Source organism: Lepidochelys kempii, chromosome 21, assembly GCF_965140265.1.
Source record: "Lepidochelys kempii isolate rLepKem1 chromosome 21, rLepKem1.hap2, whole genome shotgun sequence".
Lineage (NCBI taxonomy): Eukaryota > Metazoa > Chordata > Testudines > Cheloniidae > Lepidochelys > Lepidochelys kempii.
Window position 1 is genome coordinate 1,120,221 of NC_133276.1, and position 22,033 is coordinate 1,142,253.

Genomic DNA, 22,033 nt, shown 5'->3' on the forward strand with positions numbered 1-22,033 from the left:
ATAAACCATACACCTTATAGAGCTTACCCTGCACCTGGGGGTAGGACGAAGCAAGTGACGCAAACAGACTGTGCAGAGTGAGAGGGGAAATAAATTACACTGGCTGGTTTAAATGGGGAAAATATTGTTGCAGAATAACATCCCACAGGGAGCACAGGGTCATGGACTCTGACAAGGAAAAAGCAGAACAGTGGAGGTAGTTTGCTGGGCGCTCTTGTTACAGGTTAGAAAGTATCTTAGCCTCAGAGACTATAATTAAAATCAGAGTTCCATTCACTTCAGTGGGAGGTTTGCTGAGTATCAAAGAATCACATAATTCCACTGGGATTCCTCAACAAAAATACTTGATTTGTATTAGACTGAGGAAAGTTTTCCACGAGTGAAAGCAGACTTAAGTAGTTCTCCCTCTTAATCATACAGTCCTAAGAACTCAGTGGATGTGTGGACTAGGATAACATTTATACTTTAACCAGATTCCTGTTCCAAACATCCCATCTGAGGGTACACTGAAGATCTATATAGTTTGCAGGAGTCAGGGATGATCACTGCAGAAGGTGATGTGAAGCCCAGTATGCAGACTGCAGATGGGCAGGCATGTATATCTGAACCTGAATACACAGCCCTGATACTGCTCTCATTCCTGTCAAATTGGAGATGCAATACGGACAAACTCTACTTTAGTTTGGAATGTCATGTTTTATGTTTCTAGGAATGTCCTACTGCATTCTGTAATATAACAAATACACAATATTGTCCTTTCTTCTCCTCTTTCTGGAAGTGTCCCTCCCCCTCAAACCCACTTGCGGGAATCTGCTGTAAATCACACAGCTGAGCACCTGCTCAAGACATTCGTTTTAATCTCACCCTACTTGAATACATCATTTCATAGCCTCTCCGTGGAAAAAAATAAAAAAACTCCGCCCCACAGATTTACTGTTGTGATGAAGAGCCATAGAGCATACGGTGTAGCCACCTGTGTCTCCTCGCCTCATTAAAAAAGAAAAAGGAAACAAAAGAGGAGTAGATTATTAGATGAAACTCTTAGTGGGCTTGGGAACATTAAAATAGAGAATGGCTCTTTCCAAGAACTAATGATTAATACAGCTATAACACCGATTAGCGTAGCTAATGGAATTAAGAGCCAAGCCATTACATTGCAGAGTGAGAGAGTAAAGCTGCTAGCAGGACAGCCTAACTCTTCACTGAATGTAGATGATATCGCACAGGATAACTGGAATAGAAACTAGCAACATTTCTGCAAGTGTCTAAGCACTTAGGCAGCATTGTTCATTCATATTCTCTCTGAGCTCAGCGACCTCACTCAGAAGCAGCTATTATTTTCAAGCTATCTGCCTTCCTCATCTCTCTGGCTGGGAGTAGTTGGACTTCAGTCAAGACCCTGAAGCCACAGAGATTCTAAAAGCTGCAGATGATATGCAGAGAACTCTGATGCTTTAAAAAGGCCCCTTGTTAATATTCTGGGAAGCTAGAAATTCAACTCACAATGGACTTGTCAGTAGGTGCTAAGGATAGGGCAATATAATAGGTGAAAACACAGTCACTAGGTTGTATCTCATTACTGAACGTTGACAATGAGATTGGGACTAAGATGTTTTTGTCATGCCATTAGATGAAACTGTGTTTGTCATTTTGAAGGGAACGGTCTTTAGGAGAGTTGGTATTTTAAGACGAGAGAGATCCTGGAGGGAGCTCTGAATGGACTGGTATATCAAACTCTTTTACAAGCAACTTGCATCTTCTGTGACAATGTGTCTTTAGATTCTCACAAGTCTAGTCATACAGCCCCTCTATCCAGAAAGCATTTAGCTGTCAGTGCTTCTTTCATACTCTTCGTGTTTGAAAAAATTTGGGATTTATTTGCTAGACAAGAGAAGTCTAGTGTCTAGAACCAATACTTTAATACATCGCTCATTAGTATTCTGCACATCTAAGTGGAATAAATATCTAATCTTTTGCCAGAGAAAGAGTGGGAAATAATTTGGCATAAATCACATGCATCAACAAGACCTAGTCCGCTACACATGGGCATTTTACCTTTCCCCAATGCATATACTTCTCTTGCGAGTTCTGTCACTTGGATACTAACAGCTGCAATTTCAAGAGATAATTGTAGCACAATGGAAGGAACCAAATACCCTTTCTGCAATGATAAATGGATTGTATGCCCTATGCATGAAATAAGCAAACTTGTAACCATGCTTTGTATATGTTTGGGGATTTTTCTGCTTAGTTCAGAGGATAATGTTTTTCCACAGTCTGAGAAATACCAATCTGTTTATAAACTCAGTTTGGCTTCACTTTTTTTTTTTAAATTCCCATGAGCAAGACAGTGATACACACCAGACTATGCTATTAGAAGGTGTGACAGGGCGGGCTGGGCCTGCAAAGGGTGTTAAGAGCTGTGTGTAAAGAACTGTACACAAGAATCCATTTGCGGTGCACAACAACATGTGTTATTGGTCCTAGAAACCCCAGGAACTATGCTACGTGTTCCTGAGCACCAGCTACTGGCCGTGTATCTGTTAACTTGCTATTTACATATATAGCCATCCTAGAGGGACCAGACATCCCAAGATTAGGGGCTTTGTTTTATATAGGACCCTATTATCCCCCCCTCCCAATTTTTCACACTTGGTATCTGGTCACCCTAAGTAAGTGTTCCACTCATTTATAGAGCACTCACAACAAGGGGTTAAAACCCCAGTGCAGCCTGCAGGTGGATCAGGAGACTGGGTCATTTGACAGCAGCCTGGAGGCAGAGCTACTATAAAAGGCAGCCTTTTCCTCAGCAGTAGAGATTTGGGGGGTGGCTCTCTGGTAGTGAGGACTGTGTTCAGTTTAGGGAGAGTCAAGCAATGTCAGAATGGGGGGCGAGGAGCCTGTGACTGCAACTCAGTGCAGTAAAGGGGGTTATTTGTGCTGGGAGAGGAAGAGTTTGTGCCTGGCATGGCCAAGCAAACTGATTACATTAGTCTTGTGTTATGCCCTAATTAAGAGGGAGGAATGTGATGAGGCTGCATGCAGGTCAGCAGAGAGTCAGAGGAAAAGTGGAGGCCTGGCTGGCCAGATGGGATGGAGCAGACTGGCCCTCTGACGGTAGGTTACTACTACAGCTTTCGGCTCTCCATCTACTCCATTCCTGAGTCTCACTTCCACCACTCTGGCAGTGCAACAGGGCTGTGATATATAGAGATAGAGAGATAGTTCACTTAGATTTTCTTAACTTCACTTGATTATGTGCTACGGAGCTGTAACATTCCTATTCATTATAATGCTTGGGGTTATGCCTCTGAATGTTTTCTCTTTTGCTAACCTTTCTCTGGTCCCCTTTAGTCTTGACCAATGACTGTGAAATGTCAACAACTGTAATGGCAGTCACTGCATACCACCATCTGGGGTGTCTCCTTTGCCTGCTCTTTCCAGAGCACTTGGTCACCATTTAAGCCTCTTCTATTGGCTGGAGTGCCCTGTTTCTAGGACTCTTCTTATATAGACGGTAGAGTAGGCAATAGAGCTGGAGAGGGGATTATGGACTAGCCCCAGAGGCACCTGAGCATTTTGCTTTACAATTACAACACACACTGATCTGGCAAGGCAGGAGGATGCACAATGTGTGTTTCGTGGGTACCCTGGAATGTTGGTGTAGAATACCAGGGAAGGAAGTAGTAAGAAGACACAATAATTAGTTGTGATTCTTCTCTCTGTTTGCCAAGTACCAAGAGGCCAGTGAGCCATTAATCCAGTCCTGACAGCGCTGAAGCAGATTACTGGGTGGCAAAGGGAAGCAGGGAGAGAAAAAGGCTGTAATTTATCAAAATACCAACCACTTCCTCCAGGAACTAGCGGTTTGGTTTCCTTGGAGCTGGGGTGGCAGAGGCACTCCAGAGTTTGCTTCAGCCCTTAAGTAGCTTTCACTAGTGATTTGATGCAAAAATGTAGCTACTAATTGCACAGTTAACTACTGGTCCCGGTACAGCTAGTTACTTTCTTCTTCTCCTTCGCTTACCTCAGTCAAACTCCTCTCTGGCCCCATTTACTCCAGTATGTATGTGTCAGGTCAATGTACATGGTCATACATGTTCCGGTTCCGTGACTAGTTCAGCATTTTCATGCTGTGTAATTGTGCTCATGCTACTAGCATTGCTGTACTTAAAACTTCTACTGAAAATGGGTCTGGTCTGAGAGAGCCTGAGATGCTAATGAATCTGTGCTTGCTGAGCTTATAAAAGTGGCGGCTGGGCGAAGGTAATTCACATCATAAAGATCCAGAGAGAGACGTTCCCTGGCTTGGGGCTTTTGCATGCAGCAGGACAGCAGGTAATCCCTTTGCATACATACTGAGTTCCTAAGGCAAAGATGAGAACACTCCAGGACATAGCCAGTATGCTTTTGTTGATAGGATAACGGTGTGTGTACGTGGGGAATAAGCATGAGTAACTGTCCCCAGTGTCATGTGGACAGGCTCATATCTATGACTTGCACCACATTGCTATTCTAACCTTTTTTCGTTATATTAGCAGTTGCACAATTTGGTCCCCTTCTAGCCAGCATGCACACAAAATTGAAAACAATGCAGCATGCTTCCACAGTGATTCTTGTTTTGCCTGTGTCTTGAAGTGTTCTATTAAACTGCTGCTGTGCCACCCCAGAAGTGTCTGCATTTTGTTAGTGGTTGATATATCCCATACCTATCTCACAAAGATTGTGAGACTCTGTTAATATTTATGTAGCACTTTATTTTTGCAAAGGATAAAAAGCAGAGTGTGGACTGTTAGATGAAGGGCACGGCTTTTCCATTCACAAAAAGAAAAGGAGGACTTGTGGCACCTTAGAGACTAACCAATTTATTTGAGCATGAGCTTTCGTGAGCTACAGCTCACTTCATCGGATGCATGCTGTGGAAACTGCAGCAGACTTTATTTATACACAGAGAATATGAAACAATACCTCCTCCCACCCCACTGTCCTGCTGGTAATAGCTTATCTAAAGTGATCATCAGGTGGGCCATTTCCAGCACAAATCCAGGTTTTCTCACCCTCCACCCTCCCACACAAATTCACTCTCCTGCTGGTGATAGCCCATCCAAAGTGACAACTCTTTACACAATGTGCATGATAATAAAGTTGGGCCATTTCCTGCACAAATCCAGGTTCTCTCACCCCCTCACCCCCCTCCCAAAAACCACACACACAAACTCACTATCCTGCTGGTAATAGCTCATCCAAAGTGACCATTCTCCCTACAATGTGCATAATTAAGGTGGGCCATTTCCAGCACAAATCCAGGTTTTCTCACATCCCCCCCACCCCCATACACACACAAACTCACTTTCCTGCTGGTAATAGCTCATCCAAACTGACCACTCTCCAAGTTTAAATCCAAGTTAAACCAGAACATCTGGGGGGGGGGGGGTAGGAAAAAACAAGAGGAAATAGGCTACCTTGCATAATGACTTAGCCACTCCCAGTCTCTATTTAAGCCTAAATTAATAGTATCCAATTTGCAAATGAATTCCAATTCAGCAGTTTCTCACTGGAGTCTGGATTTGAAGTTTTTTTGTTTTAAGATAGCGACCTTCATGTCTGTGATTGCGTGACCAGAGAGATTGAAGTGTTCTCCGACTGGTTTATGAATGCTATAATTCTTGACATCTGATTTGTGTCCATTTATTCTTTTACGTAGAGACTGTCCAGTTTGACCAATGTACATGGCAGAGGGGCATTGCTGGCACATGATGGCATATATCACATTGGTGGATGTGCAGGTGAACGAGCCTCTGATAGTGTGGCTGATGTTATTAGGCCCTGTGATGGTATCCCCTGAATAGATATTTGGGCACAATTGGCAACGGGCTTTGTTGCAAGGATAAGTTCCTGGGTTAGTGGTTCTGTTGTGTGGTATGTGGTTGTTGGTGAGTATTTGCTTCAGGTTGCGGGGCTGTCTGTAGGCAAGGACTGGTCTGTCTCCCAAGATTTGTGAGAGTGTTGGGTCATCATTTAGGATAGGTTGTAGACATTCAGACATTCACGAGATCTGTAGGGGGGAAGTGCCTTTGAGAGCATGCCCAATTGCACTGGGGATGGGATAGGGAACAGATGCAGACCTCTAGGATTACATTTGAATCTGGTCTCAGGGGGCCTGTAACTGTCTGACCACTCTTTAGTGGCCTCACTCTAGATTTTACTAAACATCACAAACCCACAAGCACAGCTGACACTAATGGCCTCCTTACTGGTAGCCTCAGAGGAGAGACTAAAAATTGAATGTACTATGGCAACTTAAGTCTCCTTTCTGCCACCAATTCAGGGTAACAGCCCCTCTATTCTCGCCTCCATGGCTCACTGCAGGAGTTCTCAGGAAGTATCAGATCTCCAACCATCACCTGTCTGGGCACTAGGCAGGGACACCTGCCCCTCTCTCTTCTGATTGAGGGGCTGTAAGGCTGCACAGCTTCCTGCCTTACGCTGTGATAGCCCTAGCAAGCCAGTCTGCCTAAAGGCCAACACCTGAGCTCTGCTTATGTCTATGGGCTATTTAACAGACACCAGCTGCATATGAACTGCATATTGCCAGCAGTTACAAGTCCCCACACAGCTCCTTCTAACAAGCACATTTTTTTTCTTAAGGGAAAAGCATTACAGCGAACACACACACAACCACTAAAAGTTCCTATTCTCAATGCTAACAGCATACGCGTGGTCCCCCCTGAGTCATGTGGAACCCTAGTAGGTCAAAGCCCTTTGTCCAGGGTGGAGGCCCCACAAAAGGCACTGTCCATTTAGTTGGATTAAAAAGGAGACCCTGAATCCATTTAAATGCTATGTATTTATGTCAGAAGGCCTTCCTTTGTTTCCAATGTCTGGAAACCCATTTGAACCAGAACGTGCAAACCTCCCTGATGATGGCTCCTCTCTGGAGGCTCTTACAATGTGAGATTCAGATTAATCCCCTCTTCCTCTCCTGCCCCCGCTTTAGTTCCTGAGGGGAGTTGTGGTAGCCTTCTCCCGTGAAGCAGACCCAATCACATGTACAGTGATAGATACTCAATACGGTGTCTCCCCAAAGACACGCAATATCTATCACGCTTTCACTGTCCGAGGTGGGCATCCCAGGCCAAAGCACTTTCTGGGGACTGGGGAAAACGTGTGCTGCTGTTGCCTGTAATATCTCTAGCTGGATAGAGGACTTCAGAGATTTCAAGGCCAAAAGGGATCATTGTGATCATCTCGTCTGATCACCTGTGTAATGCAGGCCAGAGATCTGCTCCGAAATCATTCTTGGAGCAGATCTTTTGACAGGAGTTCTCACAACAAAATCTTTGGTGGCCTCAGAGTGCAGTTACCAACTCCTACTGATCGCTGCTCTTACACTTTGTTCTAAAATAATTAACTTTAGGAAAAACAAATGAATACGTACCTAGACACGTCCAAATCATTGTAATGTATTTATTGCTAGCTAGTCTGCAGGTGTGAAAAGCGATATTAACTAATATACAAGTATCACTTTTCACAGCAGACTTACTCAGCCCTGCCAAGCCTGGGGAAAAATTAAGTCCTGGATGGGGAAGTGGATGGATAGGCACCAGGGGCAATGAGGGGCAGGGGCGGCAATTGGGAGCCAGAGCTGGAGCGGGGAGCCAGAGCTGGAGCCTGCAGCCAGGGGATGGGGCCAGAGTCTGAAGGCTCAGGGACCGAGCATGAAGCCTGAAGCTTTGTGGCCAGAGCCTGCCACCCCAGGGCTGTAAGCCTGAACATCACCAGCCCCAGGAAGGTGGGGAACTCACTGGCTGACTGCTCCTCCAGCATTATGCCCCAGGTGTGTCAGACAGGGCCCAATCCCTGCTGGCAGCCCCAGCAACCAACAGCAAGGCGGCACATCCAGGAGCAACAGGGAGGGGGAAGGGCAGCTGCTTTGTCTCCCAGTCACTGTCCATGAGACTGTGACCGCAAGAAAAGGTCCTGGTGGCTGCATTTGAAAAACGCTGTTTTAGAATACCTAGCAGTTACCTAGTGCTTTTTATCTCCAAGTGCTTTACAGAGGTAGTCAGTGTTGTTATCCCTAGTGTACAGATGGGGAAACTGAGGGACAGAGCGGGGATGTGACGTGGCCAGTGCCAGGTGCCCCAGAGGGAATGAATGGAACAGGTAATCATCAACTGATCCATCCCCTGTTGCTCATTCCCAGCTTCTGGCAAACAGAGGCTAGGGACACCATTCCTGCTCATCCTGGCTAATAGTCATTGATGGATCTATCCTCCATGAATTATCTAGTTATTTTTTCAGCCCTGTTATGGTCTTGGCCTTCACAACATCCTCTGGCAAGGAGTTCCACAGGTTGACTGTGTGTTTGTGTGAAGAAATACTTCCTTTTATTTGTTTTAAACCTGCTGCCTATTAATTTCATTTGGTGACCCCTAGTTCTTGTGTTATGAGAAGTAGTAAACAACACTTCCTTATCTACTTTCTCTACACCAGTCATGATTTTATAGACCTCCATCATATCTCCCCTTAGCTGTCTCTTTTTCAAGCTGAAGAGTCCACATTCTATTAATCTCTCCTCATACGGAAGCTGTTCCATACCCCTAATAATTTTTGTTGCCCTTTTCTGAATCTTTTCTAATTCCAATATATTCTTTTTGAGATGGGGTGACCACATCTGCACGCAGTATCCAAGATGTGCGAGTACCATGGACTTGTATAGAGGCAACATATTTTCTGGCTTCTTATCTATCCCTTTCTAAATGATTCCCAACATTCTGTTTGCTTTTTTGCAAATTTTGCCACCTCGCTGTTTACCCCTTTTTCCAGATCATTTATGAATATGTTGACTATGAGTGGTCCCAGAACAGCCCTCTGGGGGACACCACTGTTCACCTCTCTCCATTCTGAAAACTGAAAAACTAGAGTTGCCAATTGTAGTTGGACGTATTCCTGGAGGTTTCATCATGACATAATCTTTAATTCCAGGAAACTCCAGTACGACCCTGGAGGGTTGACAACCCTAATTCCAAATCTTTCAGTTGGTTTGGCTGTTTTAAATACTTAGGAGCGGTTTCTAGACTTTGCTCTTTGTCTCCTCCCAAGGAGGAAGCATTTTACAGGAAGGGAAAGTCCTTCTTGCAGGCAAGGTACATTGCATTGAGTATTATTGCTTGTCTGGCATCTGCAGGTGAGACCAAAGAAAACCAGTTGGAAGGCTAATATTCAGGTAGGTCCAAAGAAAGCTGGATTAAAGTTTCTGGGGTTTTAGGTTAGATTTCAATTCCACAGCATAAGGAGGACTGAGTGGTTTATTGAATGTCTGCCAGCGTGCACGGTGGCAACCCAGGAGCTTGACAGTCCCAGCGTTTTGAAACATGAGCGTTTGTATCCTTCCCAACTGGCCTCAAGTCAGGAATCTCTGTGACATTAAAGAGCCAAAACACAGTATAACAATATGGGTTGAGCCAAAGTCAGTCTGTATTTCCTAGAAGCGAAAGATACTGGGAATGAATTACTACCCCAGTCACCCTGATGTGTCTCTTTCTGTCGCATCGTAGGCGCGTTGTCCTGTGCAGGCAAATGGCAGACTATGGCATGGGACCTAGTCCAGCACGCATCAGTCCTACAAGATAACACACCTCACCAGTGCCTATAGCATGATAGAGGGCAGTTGGTAGGAACAATACATGCAGGTGAGCTACAGCATCAAGGGTGACTGTACAGAGAGCAGAGGAGGAAAATCCAGAGTGGACAAGTCCAGACTAATGAAGTGAAAATCAGTAACAAAATACTCCTAACCCATTTTCTGCCACAGTCTTTTGGCAAAGTTTAATTTATTTATTTATTTTCCAGGTGGGTTTGCCATAACAATACCTAGCTCTCAGAGTGCTTTTCATCAGTAGATCTTAGAGCAATCATAATCACGAACATATTTATCCTCACAAAACCCATGCCATAAATGTGACCCACTAAGAAACCCCCCAACAAGGTTTTGTAGTTAATTGAATATTTGGTTTGGTTGGGGTCTGAAACACTGGGAGGGCGGGGACTTGTTTCAAAGTGAACATGTTTCAAATTTTTCAGTGAACAGAAATGTTGGAAAAAAGTTTCATCATTTGGATGGAAACATTTTGGTTGACATTTTCATATATTTGTTTTATTTACTTCCAAAACAGTTTGCTGAAATAGACCGAAATTCACAGATGGTTTTGGTTGACCTGAAGCTGCGTGTTTTTCTTGTTTCTTTGTTTTTTATTGAAAGTTTTGCCCAGCTGCACCCTCCAAAGGCATCTCTTGCCTGAGGGGAGGCTGGGTTTTGCTCTGGCTGTGCCAATGGAGTGGAACAATTAGAAAGGAGCTCTGCCTTGTTTATCACATTAGACAGCCAGAAATCCAAACTTCTGGGATGCAATCAGCTCCCTAAGATGACCTGCTCACATTCTGTATTGTCTTTTCCTGTCTCTGCTCTATATTCCTGGAGCAGAGGAAACAAATGTCACATGCTTGGCAAGGGAAGATATAGTAGTAGCTGGCGTAGCTTGAATGTACAGCATATAATTTTCCTAATGGTCTTCATTGGGCATTACATGTCCTTTCCTCTGCTGTTGCTTATACAGAAATGAAATGACAAGTGCATTGGTTGTAACAATGAGAAGTAAGTGTTGCACTGTGCAGGGACTTGCATATTCCTTGGGAGGCAGAGAACGGTTAACCTGAGCTGTAGGATAGGAGTCAGGCTACTTTGTAGGTCTGTTCCAAATATTCAGCTTTTAAGAGAAAGGGGAAATACATGCCTGGGGCACACGGATACACATTCCATTATGCCAGGCCTAATAATATAGTGCTATTCACTGCAAAATTATGGGAGCGGGGGAGGGAGGAGAATAGGCTAGCTTAGTGAAACTTCTGGGTGTATCAGTTTTATAATTCAAGAGGGACAGACCAAATTCTGTCAGGATAATGATCAACTAATTTCTCCTCCAATGTTATCTTTTCTTCCAGAATAAAACACATTTAACAGACACCAGTTAGAGCGGTGTCACTCACTTCAGACCTTGATCCTGGAACAAAAATATTTGAGTTTAGAAATTAGCTTTATTACAAAATAAGTTGGTGGGTTTATTTGTTCCAGGCAAATGGCTGGCTGGATGCAGATCGTTAGAATGCCAGGCTGTCAGGTCGCAGGGTTTGTCTGACTCCTACACGTACTGCAGACTCTTGAGTACTTTCTAAATCAAGGCAAAATCCTTTGCTTGGAGCCTTTGCCTGGAGTTTTGCCACCCCCATCACCACCCTGAAACCAAATAGTTGTGAAAGAGACTTCCAGGATAACATCCATTCTGGCCCTCTTACCACAAACAGTGCCAGCTTCTCCAGTGATATGAAAGGTCTTAATGTGAAAGCGCATGTTAATGTATCTGATTTTGTCTGAAAAAGCACAGTATTAAGTCTATTTGAATTGCAGCTTGCTATTAGCACATTGAATTAGGTAGGTTAAAGTGAATTGCTCTGGTTAATGTGAGCTATCCAAGTGAGGCTGCGTAAATGCTATCTTACCAACAACTCATTCTACATGATTGAGAAGACAGGTGGCAGGTTACCTTCTAGCCAGATGTGGAAAATCTCATCTCTTCCTTATGAAGATCCAAATCAGAACATGGAGAAAGATAGTCTTCCAGAAACTGCAAGAAGAAGAGAAGCTGGTTGTGCGGGGCAGCTTTCTCCAGGGTGAAATGTATGCTGGCATTGAGGGACAGCCAAATGCTGACTGACCACCTAAGAAGCAGTGTGGAAGCCTGGTGCTGGCCCTTGGCACAGGGTGTATTTTGCCATCCAGGAGGATCGGGGGTTCGGTGCAATCTCAAATGCTAAATCAAAGCGACTCTTCCAAGGAAGGCCTTTAGGTGTTCAGAAAAGCGCTTCTCTCATTCTGTTCACCCTTCACATGCTGTTCTGGGCCTACAGTCACCCCACTGGAAGAAGGAAATGGGCTGTGTTTTGGGTGTCTTAACAGCAGCCATATATTGGACAGTTTGTGTTCTCTGAAGCAAACCCTGTAAACTAGGAATTTGTGTGCCAGCAAATGCCCGAAATAGAGCCTTTCATCTTCACGTCTCTTCCAGAAAATATCCTGTCTTGCATCAGGTGTTTCCATGAGTACTGCACAGGAACAATGTAACTGAGGCGGTAAATGCAGATTCCATAGGCGTTACTAACCCTAAACGTTCACATAAATCAGTGAAATCCTGTTGCTCACAGAATGTAGTGTGAGCTGTGCAGCATGCAGTGCTGTTCAGAAGGGAAATCTGCAGTAGTTTATAGGCTGTTTTTAGAATCCAAGCATGGAGTAGCCAATGTCCCTTGGCTTTGGTGTAATTCCTAATAACCCCCTCCTGTGACTGCTGCCCACAAGTGCACTTTTCTATTCTCCCAGCAAGCCCCTCCAAACTGCTCAACTGAGAGGCTGAAGGTTGGGCAAATATTGTCAAAAGAAAGTAATTTTTCCTGAATGGACTGAAAGGTGTTTGCCTGCGTCCTATGCTCCCTTCACAGCTAAGGGCTGCTCATGATACCCAGGGCTGAAGGTAGATCCCCGAAATCAATAACTCATCTTGTGGAATCAGGGGCTACACAGTAGAAGTCCTGCATGTGCTCAAAGAGAACAGGACAGTTGCAGAGTGTCTCAGAAATCTCTACCTGCTTCAACTCCGTCAAACTGAGGTGAAAGCATCACTTTGGCTGGGTCTGTTCACTTCCTTTGTGTCTGGAGGAGTCATAGCCCTGTCTTTGGCCAGGGCCGGCTCCAGGCACCAGCTTTCCAAGCAGGTGCTTGGGGCGGCATTCAGAATGGGGTGGCAGTCCGTGTCCCACGGCGGCAATTCCATGGCAGCTCCGCTGCTCTTTCGGGTGCGGTGGCAATTCGGTGGTGACTGCTTGGGGTGGCAAAATTGGTAGAGCCGCCCTTGTCTTTGGCATCAAAGTCTGTTTTATTATAGTCTCACATAAGACACCTCAGTGCCCACACTTGCTGTTCTCTCATACCATACCACTGCTCTTCAGAGTGAAAAACACACACTCTTCTTCAGCTCAGATACACACAATGGAGGGATGTCGCAAACACAGCAACCACCCCAGAGTGTGCAGCATCCCATCATGCTTTGGAAACCCACAGGTGTTTGTGCAGAGTTCCCTCTGCACCCTGCTAGTCCAGGTGGGCTTGGAGCCTCTCAGCAGGGAGACACCCATTAAATGGGATCACTACATCTCAGAACAAACCCCAGTTCTGCATTGGCACAGCTCGAGCTGGCATTCCCATCAGAGCTTCCCTGTCCATGCCAAGAATTTGAGTCGTGGTCTTTTCCACAGAAATATCCTCAGACGCTCTCTAGCTGGCTGCTGCTTGTATTTAGACACACAAGTTTCTCCATCACTCGAACAAATATTAGTGATTTTTAGAAGCAATGGACATTTATGTTTCTTTCCTGCTTCCTGCATTCAGAAGAGGGAAATCTCAGGCCATGGCTTTCCCTTGTATGTGGTTGGTAGGGACATGAGGATTTTAAGTTAGTGAAGTCTTAAGATGCATCCATCCATCCAAAGGAAGAGGAATAGACACGGGTTCTGGAAGCCAAACTTCAAAGTTTGGCATAATCAGTACTTAGACTCTTGTCAGTCTGTACCCTGGGGATATGCCAGCTATTTGGGGCCATGCTTTATTACTCAGGGATGTACCTCCTATGTGGTGGACACTTTCCAAACACTCCAGACATGGTCCCTGCTTCAAGGAGCTCACAGTCTAGGGGAAAGTCAGCCTGAGGAAAAGCTTTCCAGGTTCATTGGCCCAGAGCAGCATCCCAAAAGCCAATGGAAACACTCAAAACAGCTTTCAGAGTAGCAGCCGTGTTAGTCTCTAAGGTGCCACAAGTACTCCTTTTCTTTTTGCGAATACAGACTAACAAATTTATTTGAGCATAAGCTTTCGTGAGCTACAGCTCACTTCATCAGATGCGGCCACTGAATGCATCTGATGAAGTGAGCTGTAGCTCACGAAAGCTTATGCTCAAATAAATTTGTTTGTCTCTAAGGTGCCCCAAGTACTCCTTTTCTTTTTACTCAAAACAGCAGTTTCCTTTACAGAGCACCCCTCACTCCAGGGTTTCCCAGCACTTTGCAGGCAATAACTTATTAAGCCTCACAGCATTCCTGGGAGATGGGGCCCCATTGTATTAATGGGGAAGCAGATGTGCTCACTGTCTCAGAATTACATCTAGGAACTACCAATATGTGAAGCTGGCTGTTGGGTCCACACCTGCTTTTAAACTAGCATCTGCAGATTTGGTGATTTACTTATACTATATTGTTTTATGGTCCGGATACGAAATTGCAGCCTCTGCTGCCTCTGAATGCCAGGCTCCAAGTCTTGAGGATACTGGTGTCATAGGAGGCAATGGCTCTGGTATGTGCTCTTCTGCCTTGTCTAGCTCTGCTGGCTCAAGTCTCTTCTCAAAAGAAGCCTTGTTTGGGTGGGGTTACAAATGAGTCTGATTTCAGAGTAGCAGCCGTGTTAGTCTGTATTCGCAAAAAGAAAAGGAGTACTTGTGGCACCTTAGAGACTAACCAATTTATTTGAGCATGAGCTTTCGTGAGCTACAGCTCACTTCATCGGATGCATTATGCTCAAATAAATTGGTTAGTCTCTAAGGTGCCACAAGTACTCCTTTTCTTTTTTCAAATGAGTCTGAGCATCTGACAAACACATCCCAGTAGCTCTGTTTGTAGCCAGCTTCCCCACTGCTGATGCTTAGGCCACCTGCCCCTATGTATCAAGCTATCCACAAACCCAGCAATGCTAAGGAAAGAATGCATGCTTTTGGCAGAGCAAGCCGGGCTGGAAAGAACAACGTTTTGGAGGTCTGCATCAGCTCCCTGAGTCTCTTAATTTGCAAAGCATCTCCTCAGTTGTGAGTTTAGTATGCTCCAGTTTCACACATTACTGTACAATAAGGATGTAGTGGATCCAGAATCTCTGATTCTCTATAGCACCCAACACTTGTTGTTGCTGAAACTCTGTTTCAGCCACCAAAATCCTCTTTGTATAATATTGCCTTCCTCTCCCGGCATGAATTGTCAGCAGGGCTGGAAACTAGGAACTTCAGAGCTGCACCAGACTTCTTACTGCTTCAGCTAGAGAAACAGCTCCATTCAGAATCCAAGGCCACCATTGACCATCTGTCTGACCCCCTGTACCGCACAAGCCAGAGACCTTCCCCCACAATCCTTCTCAAAGCAGAGCTCTGAGAAAAACACCCACTCTGGATTTTAAAACTGCCTGTGATGGAGAATCCACCACAACCCTTGGTAAATTGTTCCATGGGTAATTACCCGCACTATGAGAAACATACACCTTATTTCCAGTCTGAATCTCTGGGAGATTGAAGAGCCTATTAAATATTTGTTCCCCATACGACCGTAATCAAGGCAGCCATTAACCTCCTCTTTTTGTTAGGCTCCAGGAGCTCAATCTATTTAACTTAACACTATAAGGCATGTTTAAGTGGTAGCAGTAGTAACCTGTCGCCCTCTAGTGGCCCAGCAGCATAGCACTAGTAGAATGGCAACATCTCCTCCTCTTGTGGCCACTAGCATTCTGCCAGCGCTATACTGCTGCTCCCAAGGTAACTGAACTCTTTTCAACTCTACCAACAAGTCAGTGCTGCTCCTGAAAGGAGCCAAGACAGCAGGCTTCCTTCTGCCTCTATCCTGAGCCAGCTCCTCGCATCATCATTACCAAGGAGCAAGAGCCTTTGAAAAGCTGTTTACAATCTGGAAGTTCCAAACACGGTGCCCTTCAGAAATTAAACCAGAAGCATTAGGCAGTTCAAGTGCATGCTATGGGCCTCAATCCCTGGCCACGGGCTGGCCGGGCCCCCCTCTGTTCCTCCCCCACTCCCCCCAAGACACACTGCCGTGCGACCACTCTCCAGTCACAAAGCCTCTCTAGTTAGGGTAAAAAAGAGACCAAAACATATGGTGCCCCTTTACAAAAGAGCAGATAGCTGACTGGCAGATTTACTGCCTGGCAATTTCCACAGCAGAGGAAGGTTAGGTTGGAATTTTAAAGGCAAAGTGGAGGAAAGCTAAATACTCTGAGAGATGCGGGCTTGTCAGCCTCTTTGCTCAGTGTTTTTTTTTTTTAGTCCCAGTTCCTTGTATTTGCTGAAAAACCTCATTTACCCCATCCATACTTAAAGTAACTAATGAGCTCTGTGTGCTGTGCAGGTGAGGGTTAGCTAGAAGTAGCCTTTTGACCTGTTCACTTCTGGTTTCATGAGCATACAGTTAGCAAGATTTGGGTGGCTAGGTGTTAGACCTAGGGAATGAGCAGAGTCCAGTAAATGAAAGAGACGCTAGGGAAGATTTGTGATTGAATTATGATTGTCACATAGGCGGCCCTTCCCTGAGGCCCTTAGAAGCACTATCTGCAAATGGCTAGGCTTTCCACTAGCAGCCATGAGTAATGCAGCCTGATTGCACAAGTTGATTAGAATGAACTATTCTGGTAAAACCCTCTTCTGGGAATTGGGCTCCATTGTAGAAATACTGTGTATTAGGCAGACTAATACGCTCACTGAGATCAAACCCAAGCAAAGTGTAATACTGTGATGTGCAGCTTATGTCACCTTGATGAGCAAGGTGGAGTAGTGGTGTTCTGTGGGAACCACCACCACACTGATACAGGGACAGTTCCCTGGCTCTGTGAGGAACAATGTCCCAGCTAATAGCAAGTTTGCACATGACACCCCAAAGAAATTCTCCAAATGATACAGTACTAGGGCAAGACGATATCCCAGGCCAGTGAAACCAAATTAGGAAGGCAAATGAAAATCACCTTGTGTCCCATCCAGAGGGTGCAGGAATTGTGTGGTATGTAACGCATGTTTGTAATGGCCTGCAGTCTGGTTTGGATGCTTCGTGCTTTCCAGGCTGTCTGCAATGCAGCTTCACATACATCAGTTAATGAGATTGACAAATAGCATAATGTGCCGCAGTCCTGCCCAGGATAAGCAGTGTCAAGGGTCGCTGTCATGGTGACGGGCATCTCCCCATCTGTGTGGTCAGGGCACGGATAAGGCATCAGAAGACCTGGGTTCTGTTCCCAGCTCTGCCACTGAGCTGCTGGGTGAGCTTGGGCAAATCACTTTCTCTTCCTGGGCCTCAGTTTCCCCTCCCATCCAGTGTCCGTCTTATTTGTTAAGACTGAAAGTGCTGTCTCTGACTAGATGTACGGGCAGTGCCCTGCACAATGGGGCCCTAATCTTGGCTAGGCTCTCCAGGCGCCGCTGTAATGCGGTGTACAAATGCGGATAGGGTCAGAGGCTGCAGCCTAGGGTCACAGGAAGCACCTCAGCTCAGTTAGAATACAGTTTTTTAGCCAACTGAAGCTGTGGTTGGCCTGGCCTGAGATTTTTTTAATGGCTGTATAATGGCTGTCCCTTGATGTTGGGTGCTCAGCATGGGGTTTTGTACAGCGACTGGAGTCAGAAGAGATATAGCATCTGTTTTTTAAAATGGGATTTTGGAGCCGCTGACTTAAATACAATCCAGTTTGCAAGGATTCATGAAGAACAGTGACGGCTGAGCTGATAGTGTTATCTCTGCACCTCTCCCGCCCCTCCAAACGTGGGAGTCCTGTGGGTCCTGGCTCATTACGCTCCATAAATGATTTAATTAGTTGGCAGGACAGATGTGGAAGGATGAGTCTGAGGAAAGGGAGGGGTCCCATCGCCACCTAGAGGAATTCTAGTGAACCTCATTCAAATAGCTCATTCAAGCCATTCAAGTGGAATGGCTCATCCTCATTCAAGTGGAAAAGCAACATCCGGGCAGGTATTTACCACAATAAGATGAGTTGACTCCTTGAGACACTACAAATAAAACCAATGTAGGGGTCTGAGCAGTGGTTGTAGAGGGGTGGGGGAGAATGTTGACCCCTTTGTGTCAGTTAGTAAAACAGAATGAGACAGGCAAACTGACTCAGATGAAGAAAAGCCTTTGCCCAGAATTCAGACTAACTCCCCAAGTCTCTGCCCACTATCCAAAGAGGCTTGTCTACTGAAGCATTGTTGGACATTATGGTATCTGCCTTGCCTCTCACACATTGATGAGATAGAGAAACTTGGGATATGTTGCAATTTGAGCAGGAAACCGACTGGTTTCTTTTTCACAAGAAACCTGGGTTGAGCAGAGAATATTTGCAAAATTAGGATTTTTAAACAATACTGACTTCCCCAACAGATATTAACTCGGGAGAACAGGAAGCTTTTTAGTCCATGGTATCTAATTCAGGTGCACTGCTAGCATTCAAAATGCATTCCCCAGAAGTGGGTTTCTGGGGTGAGAGAGAAGTGAAGCAGTTCTGCAGAATGAAAAAGGAAAGATGGGTAAAAGAGTCAAAAAATGCAAAGGACTGACCTTGATGCATGGCTGGTTCTTACACACTTCTAATGCTCTGTCCCCTCTTTTATTAAAGGAAAGCGTGGACCTGGGAGAGATCATGTTTTCCCTTTGTTATTTGCCAACTGCAGGTCGCCTCACCTTAACAGTCATTAAATGCAGGAATCTTAAAGCTATGGATATTACCGGCTACTCAGGTATGTGTTCATTTGCTCAAAGAGTTAGTGTCATTCCCTTTTACTTAACCCACCTGGCAGCTTGCTGGCTTTGATGCTGTGCTAGTTTGTGTTGTTTCTGAGGTGCCCTGATAAAGGGTGTGGGGTGTTTGTGTGTGCAGACAGATATGGAGCTGTACTCACAAAGCTTTAAAAATAAAACTAACTTGGAAAGCCAGCCCCAGGAGAATGAGAGGGGTGCTCGATCCTCCCAGGAGCCACGCACCACTCAGCCCAGGGAAGTGGGGACAGTTATGGTTCCTCGTTCTCTGCTGGGCATGTCGTGCTGCATCACCAGTTACAACAGTGCGGTCCTGGTGGATTGGAGCTCAGACATGTCCCTCCACTTCTCTCGGCACTCCCGGGGCCTGGGGAATGATGCAGGCACTGGCTCCAGCCGCTTTTTGCTAGCAAGGACATTCCCCTCCACCTATGGAAATTTCTGCTAGCCACTTGTTGCCAGAATCTAGACTATTTGCCTGAATAATCTGACCCATGATGAGCAAATGTGTGTGACCGGGAATTCCACTCCAAGCACTGCCCTAGCACTCCAGTGTGAGAAAGTTTAATCAACTAGCAAGGTTTTGTGCGTTCATAGTTCCTAAAACCAAAATCTTGCCTGGGAACTCACCATGCACAAACACTAGTGTTTAACAAGAAAGCCAGCCAAGTTTCTTACCTGGAGGTCTAATGGAAGTACTTGAATTCTTCTGACAAACCTTTTAATAAACAGGTTTCAGAGTAACAGCCGTGTTAGTCTGTATTCGCAAAAAGAAAAGGAGTACTTGTGGCACCTTAGAGACTAACCAATTTATTTGAGCATAACGAAAGCTTATGCTCAAATAAATTGGCTAATCTCTAAGGTGCCACAAGTACTCCTTTTCTTTTAATAAACAGTAACACTAACTGAAGAGATCTCTGAGCACACTCAGCTCTGCTCAAATGGAACTTGCTGCAGTGTGAAATGTCTGAGAATCCCAGTTTCAGATGGAAGGCAGCTTAGTAGCTCTGCAATAACATGCTGTTTATTTACTGGAACTTCAAAATGCATTGAGATTTCCCCAGCAGTCTACCCAGCAACCAAGCTGTGCTCGTAACTTAGAGGCACTCTGCCAAAACCAGCCACTGGTGAAGCAAGTGACAGCTCCCTACCTCCTCTTCTTCCCCCTGCCCTTTCGCACCAAGAAAAAGGGCTGTTAAATGCCACTTCTTGCTATCAGGCCCCTGATGTGACAGCCATTTATTTCCTCGCCACTTAAAACAATAAACTTGTATGTGCAAGTTATGGAAACTTTCCTAGAGAATGGTCCTAGAAATAGGATATTTTTGGCTAAGATACAAAGGCATTTTGCTGTATCTAATTAGACTGTATGCTGAGTACCTGCTGTGTGTGTGTGTCTGTCTCTCTCTCTCTCTCTCTCTCTCTCTCACACACACACACACACACACACACACACACACACACACACACACAGTGCTATAGCAGCAAAAGATCTCTGTAAATTAAGTTCCACTTCATATTTTGATCTTCAAGGTGGCTGTGTTACATTTTTACTCTGTTCTACAAGTGTTTGAAGTTGTTGTTTTTGCTTCAGGAAATGTTTTGGGGTTGCTGTATTATCAGATGCATTTGCAGATTCAGTTCAGCTCCATTGTGCTAGGAGCCGTACAAACTGGTAGGAAGACCAGGTGGTTTCCCCAAAGAGCTGACAATGTAAAATGACAAAAACTAAACAGGGATTGAAAGCAGTGGGATGAAGGTGAAAACTGGCACACTGCTGGCTTGTTCTGTGGAACATTCCCTCCACTTGGAAATACAGTGAGGATTCTATGGTAGGCACATGGCACCTTCCTGAGGTAACTTAGACACTGATGTATCAAGGCAATGTCAGGATGAAACCTAATGGGGGAAAAAGTACAATGAAAGATTCTCCTCAAGAGACTGACAGTTACTCTGAACTGATACAGACGGCAGCTGAACTGTCTCATCGTTGCAGAGAAATGAGTCATTGCTGCTACATATCCTGTGTAACTCATTGGCAAAATGCATGTTGGGTCCCATTCTATTAGTGGGTCCACTACAGGATAACAGTCTACTACTTCTACCAGCTTCATGGAGTTACTCCTTTAATTAAAGGGGTAGAAGGCTTTACTTTGGTGCTGAAGATCCTGGTTTCAAACCCTGATGATGACCCATGTGGGCTGAGTTTATTACACATTCACTTCCCAGTGGTGAATTGGTGAAGAGAGCAGTTCTTTTGGGGCCCCTTCTCCCCTTGGTCAAAGTAAGTAGAGTTCTGTCAGGTCAAATGTCTTATAATTATCGCTATAACCAGGGAAATTTGAATGGGATTCTTGTTCATGCCATTCCTGCATTCTACAGAATATGGGTTTAAATAAATTTTCTTTTTGCAGCAAAAAATAACCTCCCTTGTTTAATCTGTTTGCTGCTCACTCATGTTACTGAGCCCTGAGCTACTGCTGTGGGACAGAAATTGGAATATTTGCAGGTAGAAGAAAAGGGTGGAGTTTTTTTTTAAAATAAATTAGCTGTGTGGAATGGCCTCTTATAAACATCCCACAGAGGTGGTGTTATGCACTGTATTTACCTCCTATAGGACAAAATGATCCTCCATAAGCAGTAGGTTTTTCCCTTCCACTCTTCCTCAGATCCGTATGTCAAGGTGTCTCTGCTCTGTGATGGGCGGAGGCTGAAAAAGAAGAAAACCACCATTAAGAAAAACACTCTTAATCCTACCTACAATGAGGCGATAATCTTTGATATTCCCCCAGAGAACATGGATCAAGTTAGCCTGCTCATCTCCGTCATGGATTATGATAGGTAGGTGGGAGCTTCTGGAGAGCAGAAAGAAGGGACAAGCCCATTCGGCCTGGTTTTCATGCTCCATTCCAAATCGCCTTGGTATTGCTGCCTGGATTACACAGCCAGTTTCTGTCAACATGCATCCCATAACGATGCATTGCAAAATGTCATGGACATTTAATGCTATGGATAATTATGTTGCTAGAAACATGAGAACAATAAACCTGATCCTTAGGTTTTAAGTAATTTTCTCCTTGAGTGAGCACAATATGCCCCATAGCTGCAGAGTGTTGAATGCATTTCATCTGAGCCATCATCCCTGTTAGAAGGCAAACCACTTCCCCCAAAGTGGAGCCGTTCGTTTCTGAGGGATTCGTTTATTAGTGAGCCCCAAGCACTTATTCTCACTCCTCAGTTATCAGAACACACATCCATTGGGATCCTGTCTGTTGACCTAGTCTGGAAGTCAGCCCAACATACAGAATCCCAAAAGGCCTGTAATTGGATAAAACCATCAGCATGATTTTTATTTATATTT

The 22,033-nt window shown here is 44.9% G+C and overlaps 1 protein-coding gene across 5 annotated transcripts in view; it reads left to right on the forward strand.

Annotated features, from left to right (window-relative positions):
- SYT6 (synaptotagmin 6) overlaps nt 1-22,033 on the forward strand; it is a 94,889-nt gene that overhangs the window by 62,994 nt on the left and 9,862 nt on the right. For 3 of the 5 annotated variants that reach the window (XM_073320216.1, XM_073320217.1, XM_073320218.1), the window contains 2 exons: nt 18,533-18,653; nt 21,342-21,513. In XM_073320216.1, coding sequence (XP_073176317.1) covers nt 18,533-18,653; nt 21,342-21,513 — 293 coding nt within the window. The other 2 variants (XM_073320221.1, XM_073320220.1) reach the window with 2 other exon arrangements.